Source organism: Halichoeres trimaculatus, unplaced genomic scaffold (assembly GCF_033239565.1).
Source record: "Halichoeres trimaculatus isolate MK-OKI-2021-1 unplaced genomic scaffold, fHalTri1.1 fHalTri1_scaffold_11, whole genome shotgun sequence".
Lineage (NCBI taxonomy): Eukaryota > Metazoa > Chordata > Actinopteri > Labriformes > Labridae > Halichoeres > Halichoeres trimaculatus.
This window is the reverse complement of record NW_027437189.1, coordinates 36,305,817-36,331,070: the sequence shown is the minus strand read 5'-3', so window position 1 is coordinate 36,331,070 and position 25,254 is coordinate 36,305,817. Positions and strand designations below refer to the sequence as shown.

The 25,254-nt window shown below is 43.8% G+C and overlaps 1 protein-coding gene across 2 annotated transcripts; it reads right to left on the bottom strand.

Annotated features, from left to right (window-relative positions):
- Positions 1 to 1,245: 1,245 nt before the first annotated feature.
- LOC141799208 (uncharacterized) lies at positions 1,246 to 23,793 on the bottom strand. 2 transcript variants are annotated; one of them, XM_074681379.1, is made up of 5 exons: positions 23,751 to 23,793; positions 3,929 to 4,002; positions 3,793 to 3,843; positions 3,488 to 3,679; positions 1,246 to 2,244 (listed from the first exon to the last, which is right to left on the bottom strand). In XM_074681379.1, exons 2-5 carry the CDS (start codon positions 3,984 to 3,986, stop codon positions 1,736 to 1,738), a joined length of 810 nt encoding a protein of 269 aa, XP_074537480.1. In that variant the 5' UTR covers positions 3,987 to 4,002; positions 23,751 to 23,793; the 3' UTR covers positions 1,246 to 1,735. The 2 variants fall into 2 exon arrangements, with proteins under 2 accessions (XP_074537480.1, XP_074537479.1); XM_074681378.1 differs by lacking the exon at positions 23,751 to 23,793 and adding an exon at positions 4,086 to 4,180.
- Positions 23,794 to 25,254: the final 1,461 nt, after the last annotated feature.

The window sequence follows — 25,254 nt, the reverse complement described above, 5'->3', positions numbered from 1 at the left end:
CCTGGCGCCGATCCGACACTGCTGTGCGCGACGCGTTCTGTGTGAACCTTACTCGAGCGTTGGCAGCGTCCATATATATATATATATATATATATATATATATATATATATATATATATATATATATATATATATATATATATATATATATATATAATGTATATACATAAATTTAAATATATATATATAATTCATAAAAGCATGAAAAACAATAACGATTTTATGTTGTCATGCAGAGCGCAGCTGATTCTCCCAGGGTGACAGATCTGCACTGCAGCTTGTAAGCCCCCGCCCCTACGGCAAGCTCGCAGCGCTTCCCCTGCCTGCATGCTGCTAATCCAGCTTCGTAGTACAGGCCCCAGGTTTGACTGCTAACAAGCAACATTAACGGCTTATATTCAAAATACGGATTAGACTTTGCTTTTTTGATGAAAATGTTGGTTTGAGGTTCTGACCAAACATGGACTCACTATGGAGGGGAAATAATAAGTCAAGTTATATATGATGGTTACCTGATACAGATTTTAGGAGTAAAGTAAAATTAGGGAATATTAAGAAATGATGAACCTGTCTATTAACCCTGAAAAACTCAACCATTGATATTTTGATTTGGTGCAGTTGTCTGGACGTAGTTTCTGGTTCTTTTATTCTGAACCGGTCTCAGACTCAGCGGTCTGTGTGCTCTGTTTGGTCTGGGAGGGTTTCTGATTCATTGACACATGTTTACATCCTGGTCTGTCACAGTCTGGTAAGTGTCCACGGATAATGCAGTCATGAGCAGAGTGTGACGTGTGTGTGTTTAGATCCCTCTCTGGGCACAAAAACGTCTGTCCACCTAACACCTGTCCACTTGCTGATCTCTTTGATCCACTCACTGCTATTTCACAAACCTGGGAGCATTTTATCATCTGTCAACGTGATGATACTAAGTTAAAAAATGTGTTTTTGGTGGATATCAGTTGAAAAACTATTATGCTGCGCAGTTCTTCTGCATCAGACTTTGTTGATAAAGAAACAATCCCTTCATGAGACCTATAGAGGCCTTCAGTAACGCCTGAGTGTTCCCTCAGTCATCACTATCATCTAAGGCATGGCTGTGAAGTGAAATAAAGTCAAAGTTGATTTTTAAAGGATGTTAAAATTACAAAAACCCTTAGAATAATGACCCAAACAAAAGAATACTCAAAGATTTTTATTTATATTCAAAGCGCACAAATAGGATGAGAACTGCACAAAATCAGCAACAGAAGAAAAGCATGATCTGTTTTTACTGAAGCTCATGTAACATCATGCCTTAGAAATCAATCATCAGGTGGTTTGTCATGAATTTCTGTTACCTGGGAGTCTAAAGAATGTTTAATTGCCTCACAAAGTCAAAGATTAATGTTCAAAAACATCAGTCATATCTGAGAGTTGAGTTAGAGTTCTGGCTGTTGCTCACTCAAGTTAAATGTCACCTCCTTTCACTTTCCTGTTTTCATCCTGAAAGAGGCAAAAGATCAAGCCACTCCACCTGACTTTTTGAATCTGAAACCCCTTTTAAGGAACATGACAGCTGAAGAAAGATTCCCCCCCTGTTTCACAACCATCCACACAGAGCCCAGCTGAAGAGGAAGAAACAGAACGAGTATCGTAAGAAAGCAAAAGGATTTCAAAACGAGGCCTCAGCTAAAACCAGGGACAGCTGATTGTTTGAGTTTTGATTTGGTGTGAAAGTCACAGAACTGATTTTTATCTATTGTCTTTTTTTATGAATGGCTGAAATGGCACAGGAGATGCACACAAACACATAAATCAGCGTGGTGGTCCAGAAAGCAAACAGGTACAGGTTCTTGTCGCAGTCCACAGTCACAGACCTCACTGCGCCTGTTCGTGGTGTGTTCAGGTGCTCTCTGTTCGCCTGATGGCTGCTGTTGCTGAGAGCCAGAGTCTGAATCAAACTCATCAGAGTCTGGTTGGTGTTGGTGGTTGTCGTGGTCTGGTTGAAGCTAGGGCTCTGGGTCTGGTTCTGATCTGAAGAGGGGTCAGGCTGGTTGCTAGGGATCGGTGGGGGGAAGCGGCTGTTAGGGCTGTCGGTGTACTCTGGGGCTGCAGTGGTAAAGTGGGAGCTGTTGGAGCTGAGTTGATGGATGGAATTCTGGGTGTAGCCTGAGATCGTTGGGGGGAAGCGGCTGCTCACAGATCTGGGTGGACGGGTGGAGAATCTGTGAGAAAGTGGAAACATGGTATAAACCACGTAACTTCCTGTGGAGGGAAAGAGAATGACAGGGAGAGTTAGAGAGAAGTGAAATCTTTGTGGAAGCATAAAAGACCCTGACAGGAGTCACATGGTAACTCCAGCGCTGCTGAGTGGAGGGAAACTGATCCAGGTCAGTCCTCAGGCTGGCATGTTGTGATCAGTCATATGTGAGGAATATGTGTCAGATGTAGTTTAATGCTTGTAGCATCTGTATGAGACAGAGAAAGCAGCTAGACTGGGACACCTGAAAAGTATCAATTAACCAGAAAATGAACTCTTGAGCATCTGATGTTTTTGTGATTTAACCCTTATTTTGTGTCAAATTTGACTGATTGGAAAGTTTATCTTTAAAAAACAGAGTTAATTTGCTCAGACTGACTTGAGATTTCATGACTTTCATGAAAATGATACAGAAATGATGGTTACGAGAAATTGAATTTGACATGTATGAGCTTAGATCGCTGAGGCCTACAGGCCATAAATGATAAATACGAGTGCAAAAGTTGTGATGATCACAAGAACCGAGGTTGATAAAAGATGTTTCATTTCAAAAAGTTATGATATTTGTATTTTTATAGTTTTTATGATGAGTCCTACTGGATTGGTCATTTTTGACCAGAAACACAAAGATGTGTAACATGAAACAAACACAACATGGGGGTTAAACCTCATCACATGACCACTCTGATTAGAGCATAAGCATATTAAAAAAAACTAATTACTGTACATTAATGAGAACATTTCAACAGTAAAATCCTGTTACATTTAAACACAGCACTCTGACAAAAAATCCCCAGTGAGGCTTTCAAACCTGGAATCAATCAAATAATTAAAAAAAAACATCTCACATAAACCTTCCTGCTGTTCCAGTCAGGGACGATAGTATATTGGTGAGGTAAAGGTGCAGTTTGTCAGAAATGTGATTTTTTTTGTTTGTTTGTTTGTTTTTTGAATATCTGGTAATCACCTGAATCTTTTATTCCAGACATTTTGCAGATATTGTCTCGGACTGTAGTGTTTTCAACAAAATTCTCATCCAAACCTAAAAGTGTGGGACACCTTACCACCCCCCCTCTTCATGTAGAGAATATCGTTTGAGTTTTGGGGTCATAATAAGGACTCTGTGTTCATCTCTATCTGCTCCAGGATGTGCCACAAACTCTTCACAGGAGCTTTAGCTCCATTTTGCCATGATATGATCTTTGGTTCCAGAGGACGAGAGTGACTCTGGAGTGTGAGCAGTCTTACCGTAGAAGAACCATCCCAGAGTGAACAAAAAAGCAAAGAAGACAATCCAGAACCAGATCTTGTTGTCACTTAGAGTAGGAAAAGGCTGTGTCAGTGCAAACAGACCGACCAACAGCAGGCAGACGACCCCAATCACGATTAAATAGGCCGGAAGGATTGGAGCAATCGGGCACTCGTGGACATACGCAGCACCTGTTCAGGGAGAGCACAGGAGACTGAAGAAGGCACTACCTGGACATCCCAGGTGAGTATACACTGGCTTTGCAGCATCACACACTCATCCAACAGGTGAGAGGAGCACCTACCCACAGCGACGTTAGTGATGGGGAAAGCCACGAGGAGAAGGACGATGCCTCCTGAGGAAGGACACAGAGAAGCTCAGATTAAATCAGCATCACTGAGCTGCTCTAATCCTCCATTTCCTGACTATAAGGAACTCACCTGTGATTACCTTTTCCAGGCTGCTCAAAGTCTTTTCTTCCTGTACAGTGTCTGCCATCCTGTCTGATAACAAGCTGAGACACAGAGAGGTTATAGATCAGTCACTGGTTGTTCTTTAGCTGTGTTTGAGATCAAATCAGCACCTGAAGAATCTCACCGTCTGTGGTCTCCTGGCTCTGTGAGGATATCTGAGTGTCAGATCAGGATGTTGACTGGTTTAATGTGTTTCAGCTCTTCAGGGTGACGCTAAAGAGGCGCCTCCAGAGGAAACGTGCAAGATCAAAGTTTCGCCCGTTGAGTCACTTGTACAATAAAACTGCAATACCTCTGTCACAACATCTGATGGAAGTGATGCTGAGGGCAAGACACTCAAACACTCTAGGTTTGTAAGCACAAATCCGGACTTTTAAAAGAGGACTTTCTCATTCTCTATCATTGAAACTATATATATAAAAAAAGAGTTCATTCACTAATTTAAGAAAAAAAAAAAACAATCCCTCTCTTCTCTCTTTTGATCTGAGGTTTTAATAATATAATATATAAACTGTATTTCCCTTAATCTTAAATCTAGAATAGTAACTTTATTTCAGCTTTATTCTCAGAACATAACATCTTCATTTTTTCATTTTGTTCTCATACATAATGACTTTATTTTGAGTATAATCTCTACAAACATGGGCTTAATTTTGCTTTAATCTTGCACAGGATAACTCTAATCTTGTAAGTCATGACTTTATTTTGACTCTAACTCCAACAATTAAAACTTTATTCGTGGCAATGTAACTAGATTAACTCCTTAAATTACCACTTTTTACACTTTGGTCCACTTGAGTGAAAAAAACAACTTTATTTTTGTAATCTTTTTGTGTTCTGTTTTATCTCGTTTATTTATTGTATTTAAGCTATGTATTTCATCAATGATTAAACTGTTTTTATTGCAGATTAAACTGTTTTCATCAAAGATTGAACTGTATTTTTTTTTAGATCAAAGATGAATCTGCATGTTTTTATTAATGATTAAACTGTTTTTTCTATATAAGATTAAACTGTATGTTCTTTTCTTTCTTTGTTTGTTTGTTTGTTTTTGGATCCAACATCATGTGGGAAAACCTACTGCAGTGTCTTCAGTTCTTTGTTGTTAAGTTTATTTCATGCATATCTTATGTAGTTTGGGTGGACATAACATAATAACATCAGGGGAATAAAAACGAAATTGACTGAAAACTAAAACTAAACATTCCGAAATATGTGAATTTACAAAAATTCAGTCAGTTGTTACCATTGCTCACTCGCTTGTCTTAAGCCACTTATGACCTGTTCTGTAACTTCCTTAATGTCTCTTTATTGAGACACATGGATGCTACAGAGCGTGATCGAACATATCTGATCACGCTCTGTAGCATTTCATACAGAGACCTACTGTCAGTTTAGGGGACGGGAGAAACTTTGTCTGCTAAAGTCTCCACTCCATACTTTACACCTTTTCATTTCCACCTTACTATCTCTTATTTTTAGCCAGTGCTGACTCTACTGCCTGTTTGTACAGCATTAGGGGAAATGTTATTATGAAACACAGAAGAACAAAAGAGGAGCTGATGTGTGATGTAATACAGGTGATTACCTCACAGGAAGTGAGAAAGGGTTAGGCTGTGCTGCCTGTTGAGTCATTACATCTGACACATCCGTATCGTAGCATACCGTACATTACATCTGTGTGTGTGTGTGTGTGTGTGTGTGTGTGTGTGTGTGTGTGTGTGTGTGTGTGTGTGTGTGTGTGTGTGTGTGTGTGTACATTAAGGATTGTGTAAAAACAGATATTTCTTGAAAAACAAACCCCATGAGTCACTCAGTACGTTTACATGCACACAGGTCTACCTAAGGTCGCGGCTCAATCCAAAGTAACAGTGAAAGAGGAGGGGTCTGGTCTTGTCTGTGTAAACACGCAGAATTAGACTTGGAACGTCTCTCTGCTTCTATAGGTGGCGCTCTTTTTTTCTTTTTTGATAAGTGAAGCTGTGTGTGTGTATATGGATACAGCTGTAGCTCTTTATGTTTTTATGTATGTTTTATGTATTTTATGTTTGTTGAGTTGGAGCCATAGACTGAGCCAGTGACCCTATTCATCATTGTCACCTATTTCCTCTTGCTGCTGAACACCTTGACGTACCAAGCCCTTCCAAATCGTACTGACTGACCACCCATAGTTCGATAGCAATCACATCATCCAGTTGTGTCGATTGTGCTGACTCATAGTCCAATTCTTGAAGCTGCATGTAAACATACTGACTATAAAGTGATCCTTAAAAACGAGTCAAGGACCTTTTATTATAGAATAGAATAGAATAGAATAGAATAGAATAGAATAGAATAGAATAGAATTACTTTATTGATCCCAAAATGGGAAATTGTAGTGTTATCAGTAGCACCTGACAGAGTCAGTAGAAGAATACAAAAATAAAACAGAATAAAATATATAAAAATATAAGTATAAATTAGATATACATAAGCACCCTAGCAACAAGATACAACAATAAAGATTGTGAGAGGTATATACACCAGCTATGAATTAACATTCCTACTAGTATTAGAAAAGAAATTAAATACAACATTAACTTAACTTATATGTTCGTTCGTCCGTTCGTTTTCCACCGCTTATCTAAGTCTGGGTCGTGGGGGCAGCAGTGCCATCAGCGAAGACCAATGACCCCTGTCCCCGGCCACTTCCACCAGCTCCTCTGAGGGGATACCACGGTGTTCCCAGGCCAGTCGAGAGATACGACCTCTCCATCATGTTCTGGGTCTACCCCGGGGTTTTCCCCAGTTGGACATGCCGAAACACCTCCCCAAGAAGGTGTCCAGGAGGCACCCTCATCAGATACCCAAACCACTTAATGTGGCTCCTCTGGATGTGGAGGAGCAGCAGCTCTACCCAGAGCCTCTCCTGATATCCAAACCCTGTCTCTAAGGCTGAGCCCAGACACCCTGTGGAGGAAACTCATTTCAACCGGTTGTATCCGTGATCTTGTTCTTTCAGCCACTACCCACAGCTCGTGGCGACAGGTGAGGGTTGGATGGGATCCTGAGACCCCTGAACCCGACTCCCTCTGCTACTTGACTGCGTTTAGAAATCCTGTCCATGAAAGTAATGAACAGAATTGGTGACAAAGGGCAGCCCTGGCAGAGTCCAACCCTGACTGGGAACAAGTTTGACTTACTGTTGGCAATACGCACCGAGCTCTCGCTCTGGAAATACAGAGACTGAACAGCCTGTAACAACAGCTATCGACTCCATATTCACAGAGAACACCCCACAAGATACCTTCGGAGACACTGTCGAAAGCCTTTTCCAAGTCCACAAAGCACATGTGGACTGAGTGGGCAAACTCCCATGCCCCCTATAGCACCCTTGCAAGTGTACAGAGCTGGTCCAGTGTTCCACGGCCAGGATGAAAACCACATTGTTCCTCTTAGATCCGGGGTTCCACCAACTGTCGGACCTCTAGCACCCTGGAGTAGACCTTACCAGGGATGCTTAGGAGTGTGATCCCCCTGTAGTTGGAACACACCCTCTGGTCCCCCTTCTTAAAAAGTGTAACCACCACCCCTGTCTGTCCATCCAGAGGCACCGTCCCCGATGTCCATGGAATGTTGCAGAGACGTGTCAGCATAGCAGCCCTGCAACATCCAGAGCCTTGAGGAACTCAGGAAGGATCTTGTCCGCCCCTGGGCCTTTGCCGCTGTGGAGTGGTTTAATTGCCTCTGCGACTACAGCCACAGTCCTCTGGCTCTGCTTCCTCGATGGAATGCATGTTGATGGAATTGAGAAGATCCTTAATGTATTCCTTCCACTGCCCAACTTTACTCTCAGTTGAGGTCAGCAGCTCCCCATCTCCACTGTATACAGTGTGGACAGAGGGCCGCTTTCCCATCCTGAGCTGTCAGACAATTTGCCAGAATTTCTTCGGGGCTAAATGAAAATCTTTTTCCATGGCCTCACCAAACTTCTTCCACGCTCGAGTTTTTGCCTCAGTGACTCCAAGAGCTGGGCTGGGCCTGTCAGTACCTGCCAACTGCTCCTGGAGTCCCACAAGCCAACTCTGCCCTAAAAGACTCCTTCTTCAGCTTGATGGTACCCTTCACCTCTGGTGTCCACCAACAGATTTGGGGATTACTGCTGCAACAAGCACCAACCGCCTTGCACCAGCAATGCCAGACATAGGCCTCAGCAATGGCACCGCTGAACATGGTCCATTCAGATTCCATGTCCCCGGCCATCCCCTGGACCCAGTCGAAGCTCTGCCTGAGCTGTGAGTTGAAGACCATGCTGACAGGGACCTCAGCCAGGTGTTCCCAGCAAACCCTCACTGTTCATTTATGTCTACCAGGTCTGCCTGGCATCTTCCCCTGCCATCTGATCCAACTCACTACCAGGTGGTGATCAATTGACAGCTCTGCTCCTCTCTTCACCCAAGTATCCAGAACATATGACTGCAGATCAGCTGATATGACCACAAAGTCAATCCTTGGTCTGCAACCTTGGGTGTCCTGGTGCCAGGTGCACTTATGAACACCATTATGTTCGAACATGGTGTTAGTTATAGACAAACTGTGACTAGTACAGAGGTCCAACAACTGAACACCGCTCCGGTTCAGATCAGGCAAGCCGTTCCTCCCAATCGCACCCCTCCAAGTCATGCTGTCATTATCCACATGAGCGTTGAAGTCCCCCAGTAGGACAATGAAGTCCCCAGTTGAGGTGTTTTCCAGCATCCACCCCAAGGACTCCAGAAAGGGTGGGTACTCTGAACTGCTTTTTGGTGCGTAAGCACAAACAACAGTCAGGACCTGTTCTCCAAGCCAAAGGCGCAGAGAAGCAACCCTTTCGTCCACCAAGGAAAACTGCAACACATCGGCAGAGAGCTGTGGAGCTATGAGTGAGCCCACACGTGTTCTCGCCTCCCACCAGGAGCAATGTCTGCAAAGAACAGAGTCCAACCCCTCTTGAGAAGGTTGGTTCCAGAGCCAAAGCTGTGCGTTGAGGTGAGCCCAACTATATATCTAGCTGGTATCTCTCTACCTCCTGCATCAGCTCAGGTTCCTTCCCCACCAGAGAGGTGACGTTCCATGTCCCAAAAGCCAGTTTTCATAAACAGGCCTCTGCCTCTGACCATCGCCCAATCCACATCGCACTAGACCCCTATGGTTCCTCCTGCAGGTGGTGGGTCCATAGGAGGATGGACCCATGTCACCCATTTGGGCTTGGCCCGACTAGGCCCCATGGGTAAATGCCCAGCCAGTAGGTGCTCACCTGCGGGCCCTAACCCCAAGCCTGGCTCCAGGGCCAGGCTCCGGAAACCCTCCAGCCAGGGTGAACAAATTCCTAGATGTACTCATGATATGGGGTCTCACAGCATAGCTCCCAGGATCATCAAGGCACTTAAACCCCTCCACCATGTTAAGGTGGCAGCCATGAAGGAGTTAACTTAGATGTGTTGACTGAAAGTAATAAATGTGCAAATAGTAGCTTAAGTTGAAAGGTGATGTTTTAAAAAAAGAAAATACAACACAGATGTGACGTAGGGTAACATAACAATAATAATAATAATAATTACAATGATAATAATAAAAGCGAGGCAAAGCAGTCAGTTGGTGTATTAATCTTTAATATAATGACATTCAGTATGTACAGTGGCATGAGGTGTGTTCAGAGCAGATTTTGAATATAAATGAAGGGACAGATAACCATATCATGAAGATGACAGTGCACTACACACAAGAGGTAAGTTTTTGTAAAGGGTTATGGCCTGCGGTAAGAAAGATCTCCTGTATCTGTCCTTGTGGCACTGGAGCTGGATTAGCCTGCTTGAGGTGCTTCTCTGTTTGTCCAGTGGATGGTGCAGAGTATGGTGCACGTGAATTCCCTCGGCAAGTAACAGGGACACATTCCAACAGCTAACAGTTCAATGCAGAGATGTTCTTTCAACGTGTCCAGGATTACACCACCTCTCACTCACATACAATGCTATCCCTCCACCTTTCTTCTTACCGCTCTTAACAACATCCCTGCCAGCCCAGAAACACCTGAAGCCGGGTACAGCCACGCTATGACCCTCGATGTCCGAGTGCAGCCATGTCTCCATGAAGCACATAATACTGCACTCACGCTACTCCCACTGGTGCCGAACAAGTGCTTCAAGTTCCTCCCTCTTGTTGGCCAAAGATCTCACGTTCCCTATAATCACTGCTGGTACAGAAGGCCTGTGTTTTCTCCTCTTTGCTGTCCTTTTCGCTCCAGCTCTTTAGCCCCAGCATCTCCTCAGTTCCACCGGAATTTCAGGCCTTGCGCCCGGCAGTATCACCTTGGAGAGCTCCATCAGCTGATCGCGTGTGTAAACAATGCGCTCACTCCACTGCATGCTGCCCTCCCATTAAAATGAATTTTAAAAGTTACAGATGAACAATGCAAAAAGGTCTAAAAGCTAAAGTAGCCTTTGCTGGGTAGTTAAATAACTACTACTTCTAAGAAACACAAGGTGATGATAACAATAAAATAGCAGAAACTAATACAAAACCACACTGACACCGGGAGCTGCTACAACAGGCGGCCACCTCGCACAGCACTGGAAGCAGAATAGATAGATTTTTTTAATATTTCCTGAATACATATTCTTTCATAGATTTGCCTTTTAAGTTTCATTTAACTTTTGCATATTTTGAGTCCTAATGGTTCAGCGTTTCCCTTGCCCGGACGTGGGTCACCGGGGCCCCCTCCTGGAGCCAGGCCTGGGGGTGGGGCTCGATGGCGAGCGCCTGGTGGCCGGGCCTGTTCCCATGGGGCCCGGCCGGGCACAGCCCGAAGAGGCAACGTGGGACCCCCTTCCCGTGGACTCACCACCCGCAGGAGGGGCCATAGGGGTCGGGTGCAGTGTGAGTTGGGCGGCAGCCGAAGGCAGGGACCTTGGCGGTCTGATCCTCGGCTGCAGAAGCTAGCTCTAGGGACGTGGAACGTCACCTCTCTGGCGGGGAAGGAGCCTGAGCTGGTGCGCGAGGTTGAGAAGTTCCGGCTAGACATAGTCGGCCTCACCTCAACGCACAGCAAGGGCTCTGGATCCAGCCTTCTCGAGAGGGGTTGGACTCTTTTCTACTCTGGAGTTGCCGATGGTGAGAGGCGGCGGGCTGGGGTGGCGATACTCGTTGCCCCCAGGCTCGGTGCCTGTACGTTGGAGTTCACCCCGGTGGACGAGAGGGTAGCCTCCCTCCGCCTTCGGGTGGGGGGACGGATCCTGACTGTTGTTTGTGGCTATGGTCCAAATAGCAGTTCAGAGTATCCACCCTTTCTGGAGTCCTTGGAGGGAGTGCTTGAGAGTGCTCCGTCTGGGGATTCCCTCGTCCTACTGGGGGACTTCAACGCTCACGTCGGCAATGACAGTGAGACCTGGAGGGGCGTGATTGGAAGGAACGGCCCCCCCGATCTGAACCCGAGTGGTGTTTTGTTGTTGGATTTCTGTGCTCGTCACAGGTTGTCCATAACGAACACCATGTTCAAGCATAAGGGTGTCCATATGTGCACCTGGCACCAGGACACCCTAGGTCGCAGTTCGATGATCGACTTTGTAGTCGTGTCATCGGACTTGCGGCCGCATGTCTTGGACACTCGGGTAAAGAGAGGGGCGGAGCTGTCAACCGATCACCACCTGGTGGTGAGTTGGCTCCGATGGTGGGGGAAGATGCCGGTCAGACCTGGTAGACCCAAACGTATCGTGAGGGTCTGCTGGGAACGTCTGGCAGAATCTCCCGTCAGAGAGAGCTTTAACTCCCACCTCCGGGAGAGCTTCAACTGTGTTCCGGGGGATGTAGGGGACATTGAGTCTGAATGGACTTTGTTCCGTGCATCCATTGTTGAGGCGGCTGATCGGAGCTGTGGCCGTAAGGTGGTTGGTGCCTGTCGGGGCGGCAACACCCGAACCCGCTGGTGGACACCAGTGGTGAGGGATGCCGTCCAGCTGAAGAAGGAGTCCTATCGCGCCTTTTTGGCGTGTGGGACTCCTGAGGCAGCAGACAGGTATCGACAGGCCAAGCGGAATGCAGCTTCGGCGGTCACTGAGGCAAAAACCCGGACATGGGAGGAGTTCGGTGAGGCCATGGAGAACGACTTCCGGACAGCTTCGAAGAGGTTCTGGACCACCATCCGGCATCTCAGGAGGGGGAAGCAGTGCACTGTAAACACTGTGCTCAGTGGAGACGGTGCGCTGCTGACCTCGACTCGGGATGTTGTGGATCGGTGGAAGGAATACTTCGAAGACCTCCTCAATCCCACCGGCACGTCTTCCTTGGAGGAAGCAGGGTCTGGGAATGATGGGGTGGGCTCGTCCATCTCTGGGGTCGAAGTCGCCGAGGTGGTTAAAAAGCTCCTCGGTGGCAGGGCCCCGGGGGTGGATGAGATCCGCCCAGAGTTCCTTAAGGCCCTGGATGTTGTGGGTCTGTCGTGGCTGACACGACTTTGCAACATCGCGTGGACATCGGGGGTAGTGCCTCTGGATTGGCAGACCGGGGTGGTGGTCCCCCTTTTTAAGAAGGGGGACCGGAGGGTGTGTTCCAACTACAGGGGGATCACACTCCTCAGCCTCCCTGGTAAGGTCTATTCGGGGGTACTGGAGAGGAGGGTCCGTAAGATCGTCGAACCTCGGATTCAGGAGGAGCAATGTGGTTTTCGTCCTGGCCGTGGAACTGTGGACCAGCTCTATACCCTCAGCAGGGTTCTTGAGGGTGCATGGGAGTTTGCCCAACCTGTCCACATGTGTTTTGTGGACTTGGAGAAGGCATTCGACCGTGTCCCTCGGGGGGTCCTGTGGGGGGTTCTCCGGGAGTATGGGGTGTCGGGCTGCTTGTTACGAGCCGTCCGTTCCCTGTACGACCGGTGCCAGAGCTTGGTCCGCATTGCTGGCAGTAAGTCGGACTCGTTTCCAGTGAGGGTTGGACTCCGCCAGGGCTGCCCTTTGTCACCGATTCTGTTCATAACTTTTATGGACAGAATTTCTAGGCGCAGCCAGGGTGTCGAGGGGGTCCAGTTTGGTGACCTCAGGATTGGATCACTGCTTTTTGCAGATGATGTGGTCCTGTTGGCTTCATCAAGCTGTGACCTTCAACTCTCTCTGGAGCGGTTCGCAGCCCAGTGTGAAGCGGCTGGGATGAGAATCAGCACCTCCAAATCTGAGTCCATGGTCCTCAGCCGGAAAAGGGTGGACTGCCCTCTCCGGGTCGGGGATGAGATCCTGCCCCAAGTGGAGGAGTTTAAGTATCTCGGGGTCTTGTTCACGAGTGAGGGAAGGATGGAGCGAGAGATCGGCAGGCGGATCGGTGCGGCGTCCGCAGTAATGCGGACTCTGCACAGGTCTGTCGTGGTGAAGAGGGAGCTGAGCCGGAAGGCGAAGCTCTCTGTTTACCGGTCGATCTTCGTTCCCACCCTCACCTATGGTCATGAGCTTTGGGTAGTGACCGAAAGAACAAGATCGCGGGTACAAGCGGCCGAAATGAGCTTCCTCCGTAGGGTGGCCGGGCTCTCCCTTAGAGATAGGGTGAGAAGCTCGGCTATCCGGGAGGAGCTCGGAGTAGAGCCGCTACTCCTCCGCGTTGAGAGGAGCCAGATGAGGTGGCTCGGGCATCTGATGAGGATGCCTCCCGGACGCCTCCCTGGTGAGGTGTTCAGGGCACGTCCCACCGGGAGGAGACCCCGGGGCAGACCCAGGACACGCTGGAGAGACTACATCTCTCGGCTGGCCTGGGAACGTCTTGGGATCCCCCCGGAAGAGCTGGCCGAAGTGGCTAGGGAGAGGGAAGTCTGGGCTTCCCTGCTTAGGCTGCTGCCCCCGCGACCCGACCCCGGATAAGCGGAAGAAGATGGATGGATGGATATTTTGAGTCCTCTGTCCACATCTCTCAGGTGAGTCTCAAACAGGACGCTAATGCTGTCACCATAGACTGTATAGAGAGATTATTTGTTTATCAACAACAGCGGATGCTGCCCAACTTGTGTGTAAAAGCACTGTGGATTTTAAAGGGTTGTCAATGGACGTGGGGGAGTTAACCACCAAAAAAAGGATTTTGAGGAATAGTAAACGGCTCCCAGGTCTGTGAAACAGTAGTGGGTGGACAGAGGAGATCGGAAAGTGGACAGATGTTAGGCGGACAGACGTTTTTGTGCCCAGAGAGGAATTTAAACACGCAACTGTCACTCAATGCTCATGACTGCATTATCTGTGGACACTTACCAGACTGTGACAGACCAGGATGTAAACATGTGTCAATAAATCAGAAACCCTCCCAGACCAAAACAAGCACACAGACCGCTGAGTCTGAGACCGGTTCAGAATAAAAGAACCAGAAACTACGTCCAGACAACTGCACCAAATCAGAATATCAATGGTTGAGTTTTTCAGGGTTAATAGACAGGTTCATCATTTCTTAATATTCCCTAATTTTACTTTACTCCTAAAATCTGTATCAGTTAATCATCATATATAACTTATCTTATTTCCCCTCCATAGTGAGTCCATGTTTGGTTCCGAACCTCAGCCCCAAACCAACATTTTCATTAAATAAGCAAAGTCTAATCTGTATTTTGAATATCAGCCGTTAATGTTGCTTGTTTGCAGTCAAACCTGGTTAACTGAGGTTGGATTGAGATGGTACATTTAATTATTAACCTGCAGAGATTGCTGGTGTATCAGTGTAAAATGTGACCCTGTTAACTGGTGTCCTTTAACCTGACGATCGGTAAGCTACACGTACCTGTTCGTTCCACTCTGCACCGCTGCAAACCCGCACCTGCAGACCAGCACTCAACTGACTGATGGCCCCTGGGTCCTAGTCCCTACCGCTCTACTTCCATCTTGAACAATAAACATACAGTACAAGACTTTGACCACATCAACCCTACAATTGTCCAATTATCCCCAACATAATCACTGATAGACAATGCATGGATTCAAAACCAAAATGGTCTGCTAGAGCCAACCCAAGAAACCTTATATCCGTTCCCGCACATAAAATAACACCTGCCATTAACTCACCAAGAACACTACAGATGGCACTTTTAAAGGTGAGGTCCCTGTTAAACAAAACATTTCTTATTTTTGACCTAATTTTAGATATTATTGATTTTATTTGTCTAACTGAAACATGGCTGAGCACTGATGGTCCTGCAACACTGCTAGAGGCCTCACCCACCCCCCCCCCCAACTATGTTTTCACCTATTCTTGTAGGAAAGATAAAAGAGGAGGGGGTACTACAACAATCCTTTTAGCAGCTTATGGTTTGAAAGACATTTCTTTTGGTGATTTTATTTCTTTTTAATATCACTCTTTTGTTTTTAGCAGCCCTGCCACATTGTGTTTGACCCCCCAAACGATGCGCCACTTTTATTCCAGAATTTTCAGAATTATTATCCATTGTCCATACAAAATATGACAGGATTATTATTTTAGGGGATTTTAACATTCATATGGACAATTAATCAGACTCTTTTACATCCCAGTTTATAAATCTTATAAGCTGTATGAGTTTTACTCAACATGTTACCCTGCCTACCTACCTACCTACCTACCTACAACAAAGGACATATCTTAGATCTTGTTTTAACTTATGGCCTATCAGCAGATATATCCTCAGTTGTGGATGTGGGCTTGTCTGATCACTTTTGTGTGTTTTATAATGTACATGATTTTATCCATCAAGAAGTCCCTGAGCGAACTGTTAGGAAACGCTATCGTACAACTGAAGTGGCTGCAAATTTTATGGATATTTTAAGTAGCACTCCGCCTGACATTTTACCTTCTGCCTGTGATTTTGTTGCTGACAGTTTTAACAATAAACTAAGGTCAGCACTTGATAAAGTTGCCCCTGTTAAGTTGAAAAGGATTAAAACATATGTAAAACCACCATGGAGTAAAAAAGACATAACCCAGCTGAAAAGAAACTGTCAGACTGCAGAAAGAAGGTGGAGAAAAATAAATTAACAGTACACTATCAAATTCTTCAGGAAAGTATGAGTGTCTACAACAAGGCTCTTAACGAAGCAAGAAAAAAATCATTTTTCTAAAGTGATACAAAATAACCGCCACAACACAAAAATCTTGTTCTTGCTAGGCGCAGCCCAAGTAGCTGCCTGTTGCAGCAGCTCTCTCTTCTTTGTCCGTTTCTTGTAATTTTTTCCGTCTCTTTTTGTCATCTTAGTATTTGGAGTGAATCATTACTTTGTATGGTTCATTGTTGGTCATGGACACCAAACTTTTTGTGGCTTCAGCGATAGTTTTACTACTTTTATCCTGTGTTTGTCTGGAGATCCTACATGTAACCATGGCTGCATTATTTACATGTGAAATTAGCTGTTAGCAGCCTGTAGCATGTCAATGCTAACTAGTTGGGGCTTGATGATTTCCCTTGAGGTGAGGAGGAGGAGGTGAGGACGACGTGCTGGTTCTCAGGTGTGAGCTGGGGGGTGACGACTTGGATCTGTCATTCCATCGTTGTTGGGAACGTGGGATCTATCTCCGGTGGGATGGACGAGCTAGCCGTGCTAGCCCAGCAGCAGAGGGGCTGCTGGAGGGCAGAGTGGCATCGTGCTGTTCATGGACGTGGCTTCGCCTGCTGTGGGCAGACAGGATCCAGGAGACAGAGACTGAACAGACTGCTGAAGAAGCTCAGTCCTGGACCCTGTGGAGGTGGAGACTGGCTGGGCTGGAGAGTGGTGAACGGGATGTCGTCATCTGTTTTCTTGTTGATATTTTTGCACTTTCTATACACTTTCTTACTTTTGTTTTCTTGATTGCTGCTGTGAATCCTGAATTTTCCCTCGGGGATACATAAAGTATTTTCTATTCTATTCTATTCTCAGCAATAGATTCTATAATTAACCCTGTTTTTAACCAATCCAACAACTTTCACACTGACTCTGATTGTGAGGACTTTGCAGTCCACTTCAGTAGTAAAATAGAGTCCATCTGGCATAGCTTACCACACAAAAAGCAAATGGACTTTAATACTTCTGAAAGCTTATATGTTCATGAGGAAACATGAGGAAACACTGGAGAAGTTTGTCCTGGTTGATGTTGAAATGCTCAGTAAAGTTCTTTCAACTCAGCCCAGCAACATGTATTTTAGATCCTGTCCCAACTTCATTTTTTTAAATAATTTATAGCAACTTTTATCCTGATTCAATAAATATTGTTAATTATTCTCTTCAGACAGGTGTTTTTCCAGCAGCATTTAAAACCGCTATGGTCAAACCTGTCCTGAAGAAAAACAATCTGGATTCATCTATACTTGACAACTACAGGCCAGTGTCCAATCTGCCATTTTTAAGTAAGATTTTAGAGAAACTTGTTTTTACCAGCTAAATGATTTTATGAACTCGTCGAACATAGGCAAGGTTTATCGGTCTGGTTTTCGCGCACATCATAGTACAGAAACAGCACTAAGAAAAATTTTAAATGATCTGAGGTCAAACATGGATAACAAAATGGCCTCAGTTCTAGTTTTATTTGACCTGAGTGCAGCATTCGACACAGCTGACCACAAAATTCTTTTAACCAGACTTCATGATATTATTGGACTCACTGGCACTGTTTTTAACTGGTCCTATCCTATCTTACCAACCGAGACTTTTATGTTAGCATGGGGGAATGCTCATCAAAAAGACAGAGTAACCTCAGGTGTCCCCCAGGGTTTGATTTTAGGTCCGGCACTTTTTAACCTCTATATGCTTCCCCTTGGAAATGTCATCAGGAGGCATGGCATCAAATTTCATAGCTATGCTGATGATACACAACTGTGCATTGCTGTGTCTCCTGATGACTCATGACCAATCGATACCCTTTATGTACTCTATTTTAGATTTTAAATCATGGATGGCAGAGAAATTTTTACAACTAAACCAGGACAAAACGCAGGTTTCAGTCATTGGTACTGGAACTCAGAGAGAGAAACTGAATGCTAAGCTTAAAGTTCTGGCTCTAAACCCATTTCAGCAGGTAAAGAATCTGGGAGTAACGTTCAGCTCTGATCTCAGTTTTGAGCCACATATTAAAAATCTGGTCAAAACGGCATTTTATCACTTGAAAAACATTGCCAAAGTACATCAGTTTCTTTCTTGAGCCAATGCAGAGATACTAGTTTATGCTTTTATTACATGTAGAATCGATTATTGTAACGCTCTTCTTTCTGGTCTTTCGAAAAAGAAAATTTCTCAGCTTCAGCTGCTCCAAAACTCCACTGCTAGAATGCTGACCAAGACCAGAAAGAGAGCCCACATCACACCGATTTTAAAGTCTCTGCACTGGCTACCAGTATCTTTTAGGGTTGATTTTAAGGTTCTCTTACTGGTTTTTAAATGTCTTAATGGTCTTGCACCCTCCTATTTATCCAACTTGCTTTTATCATGTGTGCCTGTGAGAGCCCTAAGGTCTTCAGGTCAAGGATTTTTAACAGTACCAAAAGTTAACACAAAGACCCACGGTATGGCAGCCTTTAAATATTATGGTCCACAACTGTGAAACAGCCTGCCTGAAGACCTGAGGGCTACACAGAGCTTTAACGTTTTTAACAGCAAACGTAAAACTTACCTTTTTAGTCTGGCCTTTAACTGAGTTTTATTTTTAATTTTACTTATTTATCTTTTTATCTAATTATATTTGGATCTTCCTTTTTTAAGGTCCTAACTTTTAGTTCATTATATATTTATCTTTTTTTAATGTGTCTTAATCTTACTATTTATCTTCTTATTTACTGCACTGTTACTTTCAGCTTTTTAATTTTTGTATCTTAAAGTTTTAGTTCTTCATTGTTTCTTTTTCACTGCTTTAATCTTGTAATACTTTTTTTTATCTTATTTGTTTCTTTTAGCTTGTTTGTTTTATTTTTCTACTGTGAGTTTAACATCTTACTTTACCTTCAGTGTCTTCTCATGAAGGTCTGCAGATAGCGTTTCCACAGTTCCTCAGGTCATCTGCAGGGATTTTAATCAACTGTGTTCACCTTGTGCACTAGGAGTGTGGGTTGGTGGGTTAGAGATGGAGGGTTGTACACTTTGCTTTGTTTTGCTTTGTTTTGTTTTGTTTTGATTTGTCAAGCACTTTGTGTTATGTCAATGAATCAAACTTTGTTTATAGAACACTTTTTACGCTTAAAGGTGGCAACCTTTAGGCATAAAAAGTGCTCTATAAACAAAGTTTGATTTATTGATTGATTGATTGGTAACTTTCAGCTGTTTATCACTGATACTGTCAGCTGAAAGTCACCAGTTAGCATGGTTGCTATTTACTCTGAAACACCGGTTGCACTGTAACTGTCAAAACTTGACAGAAGTTGCCTCTATTGTTTAGTATTGTTTCTGACAACTGACTAGAGAACAACCGTACATTTTGATGTTTGTAACAGGTTAAATTGAGAACAAAAAACGCTAACTCGTCTGAATGAATGGAGCTGAATCCTTCTTCTGCAGTCAAGATGAGTGCGCAGCTTTTTGATAGCGTAGACTGATAATCCCTTTATAAAACATGGGGTGTGTCTCAAAGCGATAAAGTTCCATCCTTCCTTCCTCCACTTGCATCAATCACTTACGTCTTAGTCCCTCCCACCAGAGATGATGGAGAGATGCGAGGAAATGAAGAGAGGGGAGAGGAATGAAGGAGATTGGTTTTTAGAGCAATGGGACATCCTCTCCTCCAGAGCATCACATGAAGCAACGTGTTTCAGTGATGACGGCATCAGCTGATCACGTCTGGATCATCTGTCAGTCAGCTCTAACAGCTGTTTATGTGTCTGCACATGTGTGCTGTAATAACTCTGATCAAACAGAAACAGTAACAGAGCTTTAAAAGCTCTCCTCTGAGCACAGTTATCACTTAGGGACAGTCTTCAAAATGGCGACCCAAAAAGTACTTATGGTAACGCGGAGGAGATAGGAGAGAGAAGGCACGAAATTAACACATTGAGGTGCACCCATGGACCTAGTGTAAGAAATTGTGAAATACAGCAGCTATCTTGGTCCGGTCAACCTTGCTGTCAACAAAAACAGAAGCAACTGAGACTCAAAGATGCCAGAACACTGTACAGCATGTTCCTGCAAAAATCATCAGACAGTACAGAACAGGGCTCCAGGGATTACCCTCTTTCTTCACTATGTACATACCATACTTCTTGTGGGCACCTCACCCTGTACTGTGTTTTTAGGCTGTTTTTCTATATTCTTTATTTAAAGTGTTTATATTCTCTATTTTTAAACAGTTTATATTCTGTATTCAAACGTTTTATATATTTAGATTCTGAGAGTCTTTCACAAGATTTCCTACGTGTGTAGACTGTCGGTCCATGTAGGCTACATATGGCAAATAAAAACATCAAATCCTTGAATCCCAAGACCAATTATTTTTGTACAGCATTAATAAATTGTGTTACACAAATGTATTGTCTGTTATCAATCATGTTTTTCCCTTTCACTGTCATGTCTATGAATTTTTAACTCATTTCAACAATAAGTTAAATATATTTCTTATACCATTAAAATCAGGAAAACTCATACAAATGCAAATCATGATCATAAGCTCACACAGAGCTTGTTTTTAGCTTAGTAACATTAAACAAGGCACCCAGAAATGATGTAGTAAGTAATCCCTATTACTCCAAGGAAAATGCACATCTGAAACATAAACGTCAGTATATTGACTTTTTGTAACATGTCTCTCTGTAGCTTTACAGTTTACTCCTATTGTTTTTTGATGTTGAAGAAAAGGTCTTACACAAGGTTGCTAGGCGCCGCCCTGTTGGCTATGGCTGACTTTTGCAGCAGCTCTCTTCTTTGTCCGTTTCTTGTAATTTTTTCATCTCTTTTTTTTTTTATCTTTGTATTTGGAGTGGATCATTGCTTTGTATGGCTCATTTGTTGGTCATGGACACCAAACTGGTTTTGTCTTTGTGACGAAGTGGGTGAGACCCCTGCTTTATTAAACCCACTTGTCACTTAAAGCATCAAATGTTTCCTTAAAAATTACTTTGCACATTTGTTAATTTTTGCCTTACTTTACTTTTGTCCCTGTAACATTGCAGCACTTACTATCCCGGGTTTGTTTGTGTTAGCAGTAAGTTACATTTTCCATCACAGTACAAAGTAATTTAAAGCAATCACACAGTCTTTAGTTGATCAAATCACTTTATTTAGTTTAAAGTGCACAGTAGTGTTGGGTCCGGCAACACCGATGCATCGGCGCATGCGTCGAGCTCATAGAGCAAAACCCGTGTCGTCGGCGTATCGCTTTAAGAAGGTCACGTGACCGATACTGGAACTGTTTCGAATTGACACTGACGCTCCAAACTGTCTTTATAAGGAAGCACATCTGTCAACAAGATGTGTCGGCCAAACAAATTTCTGACCCGATCTGACATGATCATCATAAAATCCGTCAATAATTATGGCACAGCCTCCATCAAAGAGGAAGGTTTCCGGCGTGTGGGACCATTTTGATGTCATGACGGAAAATAAGGTATTTGTTTTAACATCCTTGTTTTATCCTGTTCCTCTCAGAGTTTCCACTTGATCTATCTGAATTCAAATTAATTTCAAAGTAACTCTTAGTTTACTATTCATATTATTTTCTGCAGGTTAAATGTCGCATTTGTTCGACTGAACTGTCATATTTAAATAAAAGCACATCTTGCTGAGGCATTACAGGGCCAGGCATGAGGGTGAAGTCCCTGATACACCCAGGATAAATTCAGGTATACAGCCACTCTAAAACGTACACACGGTTGCTTCATTGATAAGTAGTTACTATTAATTTATCATTGACTTCTTTGTTAACCATCAAGCCTCCAGAAAGCAGATGCTTGATGAGGCTATTTTGAACTTTATCCTGAAGGACTGCCAGCCCCTCAGCATTGTAGAGAGTGAAGGGCTCAGGGAACTGGTTCAGGTCCTTGAGCCCTCATATGTTTTGCCAACCAGAAAGGTTTGTGTGGAAATTATCTTAAGTAGTAGTTGATATATCCAGTTTATTTCATCTTTAATTTAAATATATTGATTTGCTCATGGTTTGACTTAGTGTAAATTTCAGACCATCAAACAAATGGTGGCCAAAAAGTATGAGGAGGAACGGGAACGAGTGAAAATGGAAGTACAACAAGCTGTGGCAGTGAGTATAACAGCTGACATGTGGACTTCTGTGAACATGGAGGCTTACTTGGCTCTTACCTGTCACTACATTAATGACAATTTGCAGTTGTGTACGTCTGTGTTAGGAGTGCAATACTTTCCACAAAGTCACACTGCTGACAATTTGGCCCAAGTCAAAAGGGGCATGATGGAGGACGGGGCCATAACCAATAAAGTAAAGTGTCTTGTGACTGACGCTGCACCAAACATGATTGCATCCACCAGACAGCTCCAGATTCGGCACTCAGTTTGCATTGCACATAGTCTCAATTTAATTGTTAGAAAATCATGTGATCAGATCCCCACACTTACATCCATCAGACACAAAGCTAGGTACATTGTCACTTACTTCAGATCAATTACTACAGCCAAGGAGAAGCTTGCTCAAGTGCAGCAACAGATGGGACGGCCAACCCTGAAACTTATCAATGAGGTGCCAACACGATGGAACAGCACATATGAAATGCTGTCAAGGCTGCATGATGAGAGGGAACCAGTGTGGGTGTCTCTGGTCTCTCTAAAAACAGATTTGACTCCACTTACAGCTGATGAGTATTCCATCATAGGACACACTTCATCTTCTTCACTTCTTGTGCTTGCTCCTTTACACCAAGCTACAGTGGAGTTGTCTGAAGAGAGGCGAGTGCCGGGGTCAAAGGTCATCCCAATGATGAAAATGCTCTATCATGCACTAGAGCGTAATGCTTCCACCTTGCGCACACAGACAGCCATACACCTACATGAACACCTGAAGCCTCGAGTCACAGACACTGCTTCCAATCTGGAGTCATTAAGTGTGTTGACTCTAGCAACACTTCTAGACCCCAGATTTAAATCACTCGGGTTCCGCAGTTCCTCCAAATGCAATGAGGCCATCAGCAGACTGCAGTCTGAATGTGCATCTTTTTTAGATAACCTATGGCAAATGTTTGATATCGAAGTGGACAGGCAGACTAAAAACGCCACAGCTGATGCCATCCAGGAGGTGCAGAGATACCTGGCAGAGAGCAAGATTGCGAGGTCCCAGGATCCTTTGTCATACTGGAGAAACCAAAAATCAACATATCCAAACTTATACCAGCTTTCACTACAATTTCTTTGCACTCCAGTCTCATCTGTTCCGTGTGAACGAGTGTTTTCAACAGCTGGGGAAGTTGTGTCCAAAAAGAGGAACAGACTGAATTTCAAGACTTTGGAAAAAAAATATTTTTTTGAATAAAAATTTGTATATAAAACACTCCCAGTCCACAAGCAACCTCATTCACAACACGTTCACTGAGATTTTTACGTTATGACACATGTTCACATTATTTATTGACTGCATCTACAAATATCAAAAGTATTTCAAACTTAAATGACGAAATGAAATAATACAATATTAAATACAATGACTTAAATTATATTATTGTACATAATAGGCCATCATATCAGTGTCAGTTGAGTATGTTTACTAGGTTGCCTGTAGGAATTTTTAAGTTCCAGCAGGTGTCAGTATTCAGTGACACAGTAACAACACAGTGTCAATACAGTTTGGCAGTGTGTAGACATGCTTCACGAGGCCTCTTCTACCCATCACTAGTGCACAGTATTCATTAGTTTGTTTCTTTGTTCATACTGACCTTTGTTTGTTTCTTTGTTAGTACACCACATGGATCTGCAGACAGAAAGGGATGGCCCTGCACTTCCTGCCTTTTTATAGAGTTGGTGATGTCATTAGTGACATCATCGGGCCAAACCATCTGCAGGGGTTTCTTGTTTGGTGATTCATTTCTTTTAGGTTTAATTGATGCATTTTGTTTAATTAAAAATTTGAGATTTCTTTGTGGTGACTTATTTAATTGAGTAGATTAGTTAAAAATAAATTTAAGAGTTTGTTTCTTGGGTAAATTTCAAGGATGCTGTACGCACTCCCCTGTGAGTCAGGTCATCCACTCAGCTGCGGCTAATCGGCACTTGGGGCAGGCTATAAAGCTGGGGGAGAGTTGCAATTAAAGGGGAGAGAGCAGGGGGCTGTGCTGCCTCAAACACGTGCCTTAATTTGAGTTTAATTATGAGTTCATTAGCCTTATTTCAGTTTGAACTTTCGTTGTTTTTTGTTAACACATGTTTTTAACTCACTGTAAATAAAGACACGCCTGGTTGGAAAAGAACTGCTCTGTGATTGCATTCCTACCACCTTCCACAACACTCAGGCTCGACTTCACTACAGTCTTCAGTGATATTTTTACTACTTTTCTCCTGTGTTTGTCTGGAGATCCTATCCATGGCTACATTGTTTACATGTGAAATTAGCTGTTAGCAGCCTGTAGCATGTCAATGCTAACTGGTGTAAGGCCTGATGTCTTCCCACAAGGTGAGGAGAAGGAGGTGAGGATGACGTGCTGGTTCTCCGGTGTGAGCTAAGAAGTGACGCCATCGACCTGTCCTTTCATCCATCGTTATTGGGAATGTAAAATCTATCTCCAATGAGATGGACAAGCTAGCTGTGCTAACCCAGCAACAGAGGGAATACCAGAAGACAGAGTAGCATCATGCTTTTCACAGGCATGGCTAACGAAGCTGACATCAGACACCAACGCCACATTGGAAGAACTTTACCTGCAGTGAGCAGACAGAATCCAGGAGACAGAGACTGAACAGACTGCTGAAGAAGCTCAGTCCTGGACCCTGTGGAGGTGGAGGCTGGCTGACTGGACAATGATGGACAAGTTGTCAGCTTCTGTTTTCTTATGGACCTTTCTATACACTTTCTTACTTTTGTTTTCTTGATTGCTGCTGTGACTCCTCCTCAGGGATAAGCAAAAAATTTTCTATTCTATTCTATTCTATTCTATTCTATTCTATTCTATTCTATTCTATTCTATTCATAACCTTACTAAACTTCTTAGTGAAGCTAAAGAACAACTTCTTTACTTCTTTCTTTCTATATATATATTTATATATCCTTTGTTAGCAAAATATATATATATATATCTATATTCAGCCAAGCTACACCATTGCAAAAGGTTTTTCTGTTAATCACTTAGCCTTATAAAGTGGTTGGCCTGAATTGGCAGCCATAGCAGGAAATTGATGCCAAGGGCAGTTGCTCCTTATATGCCTCTCTGCAAAATGTTGTGGATT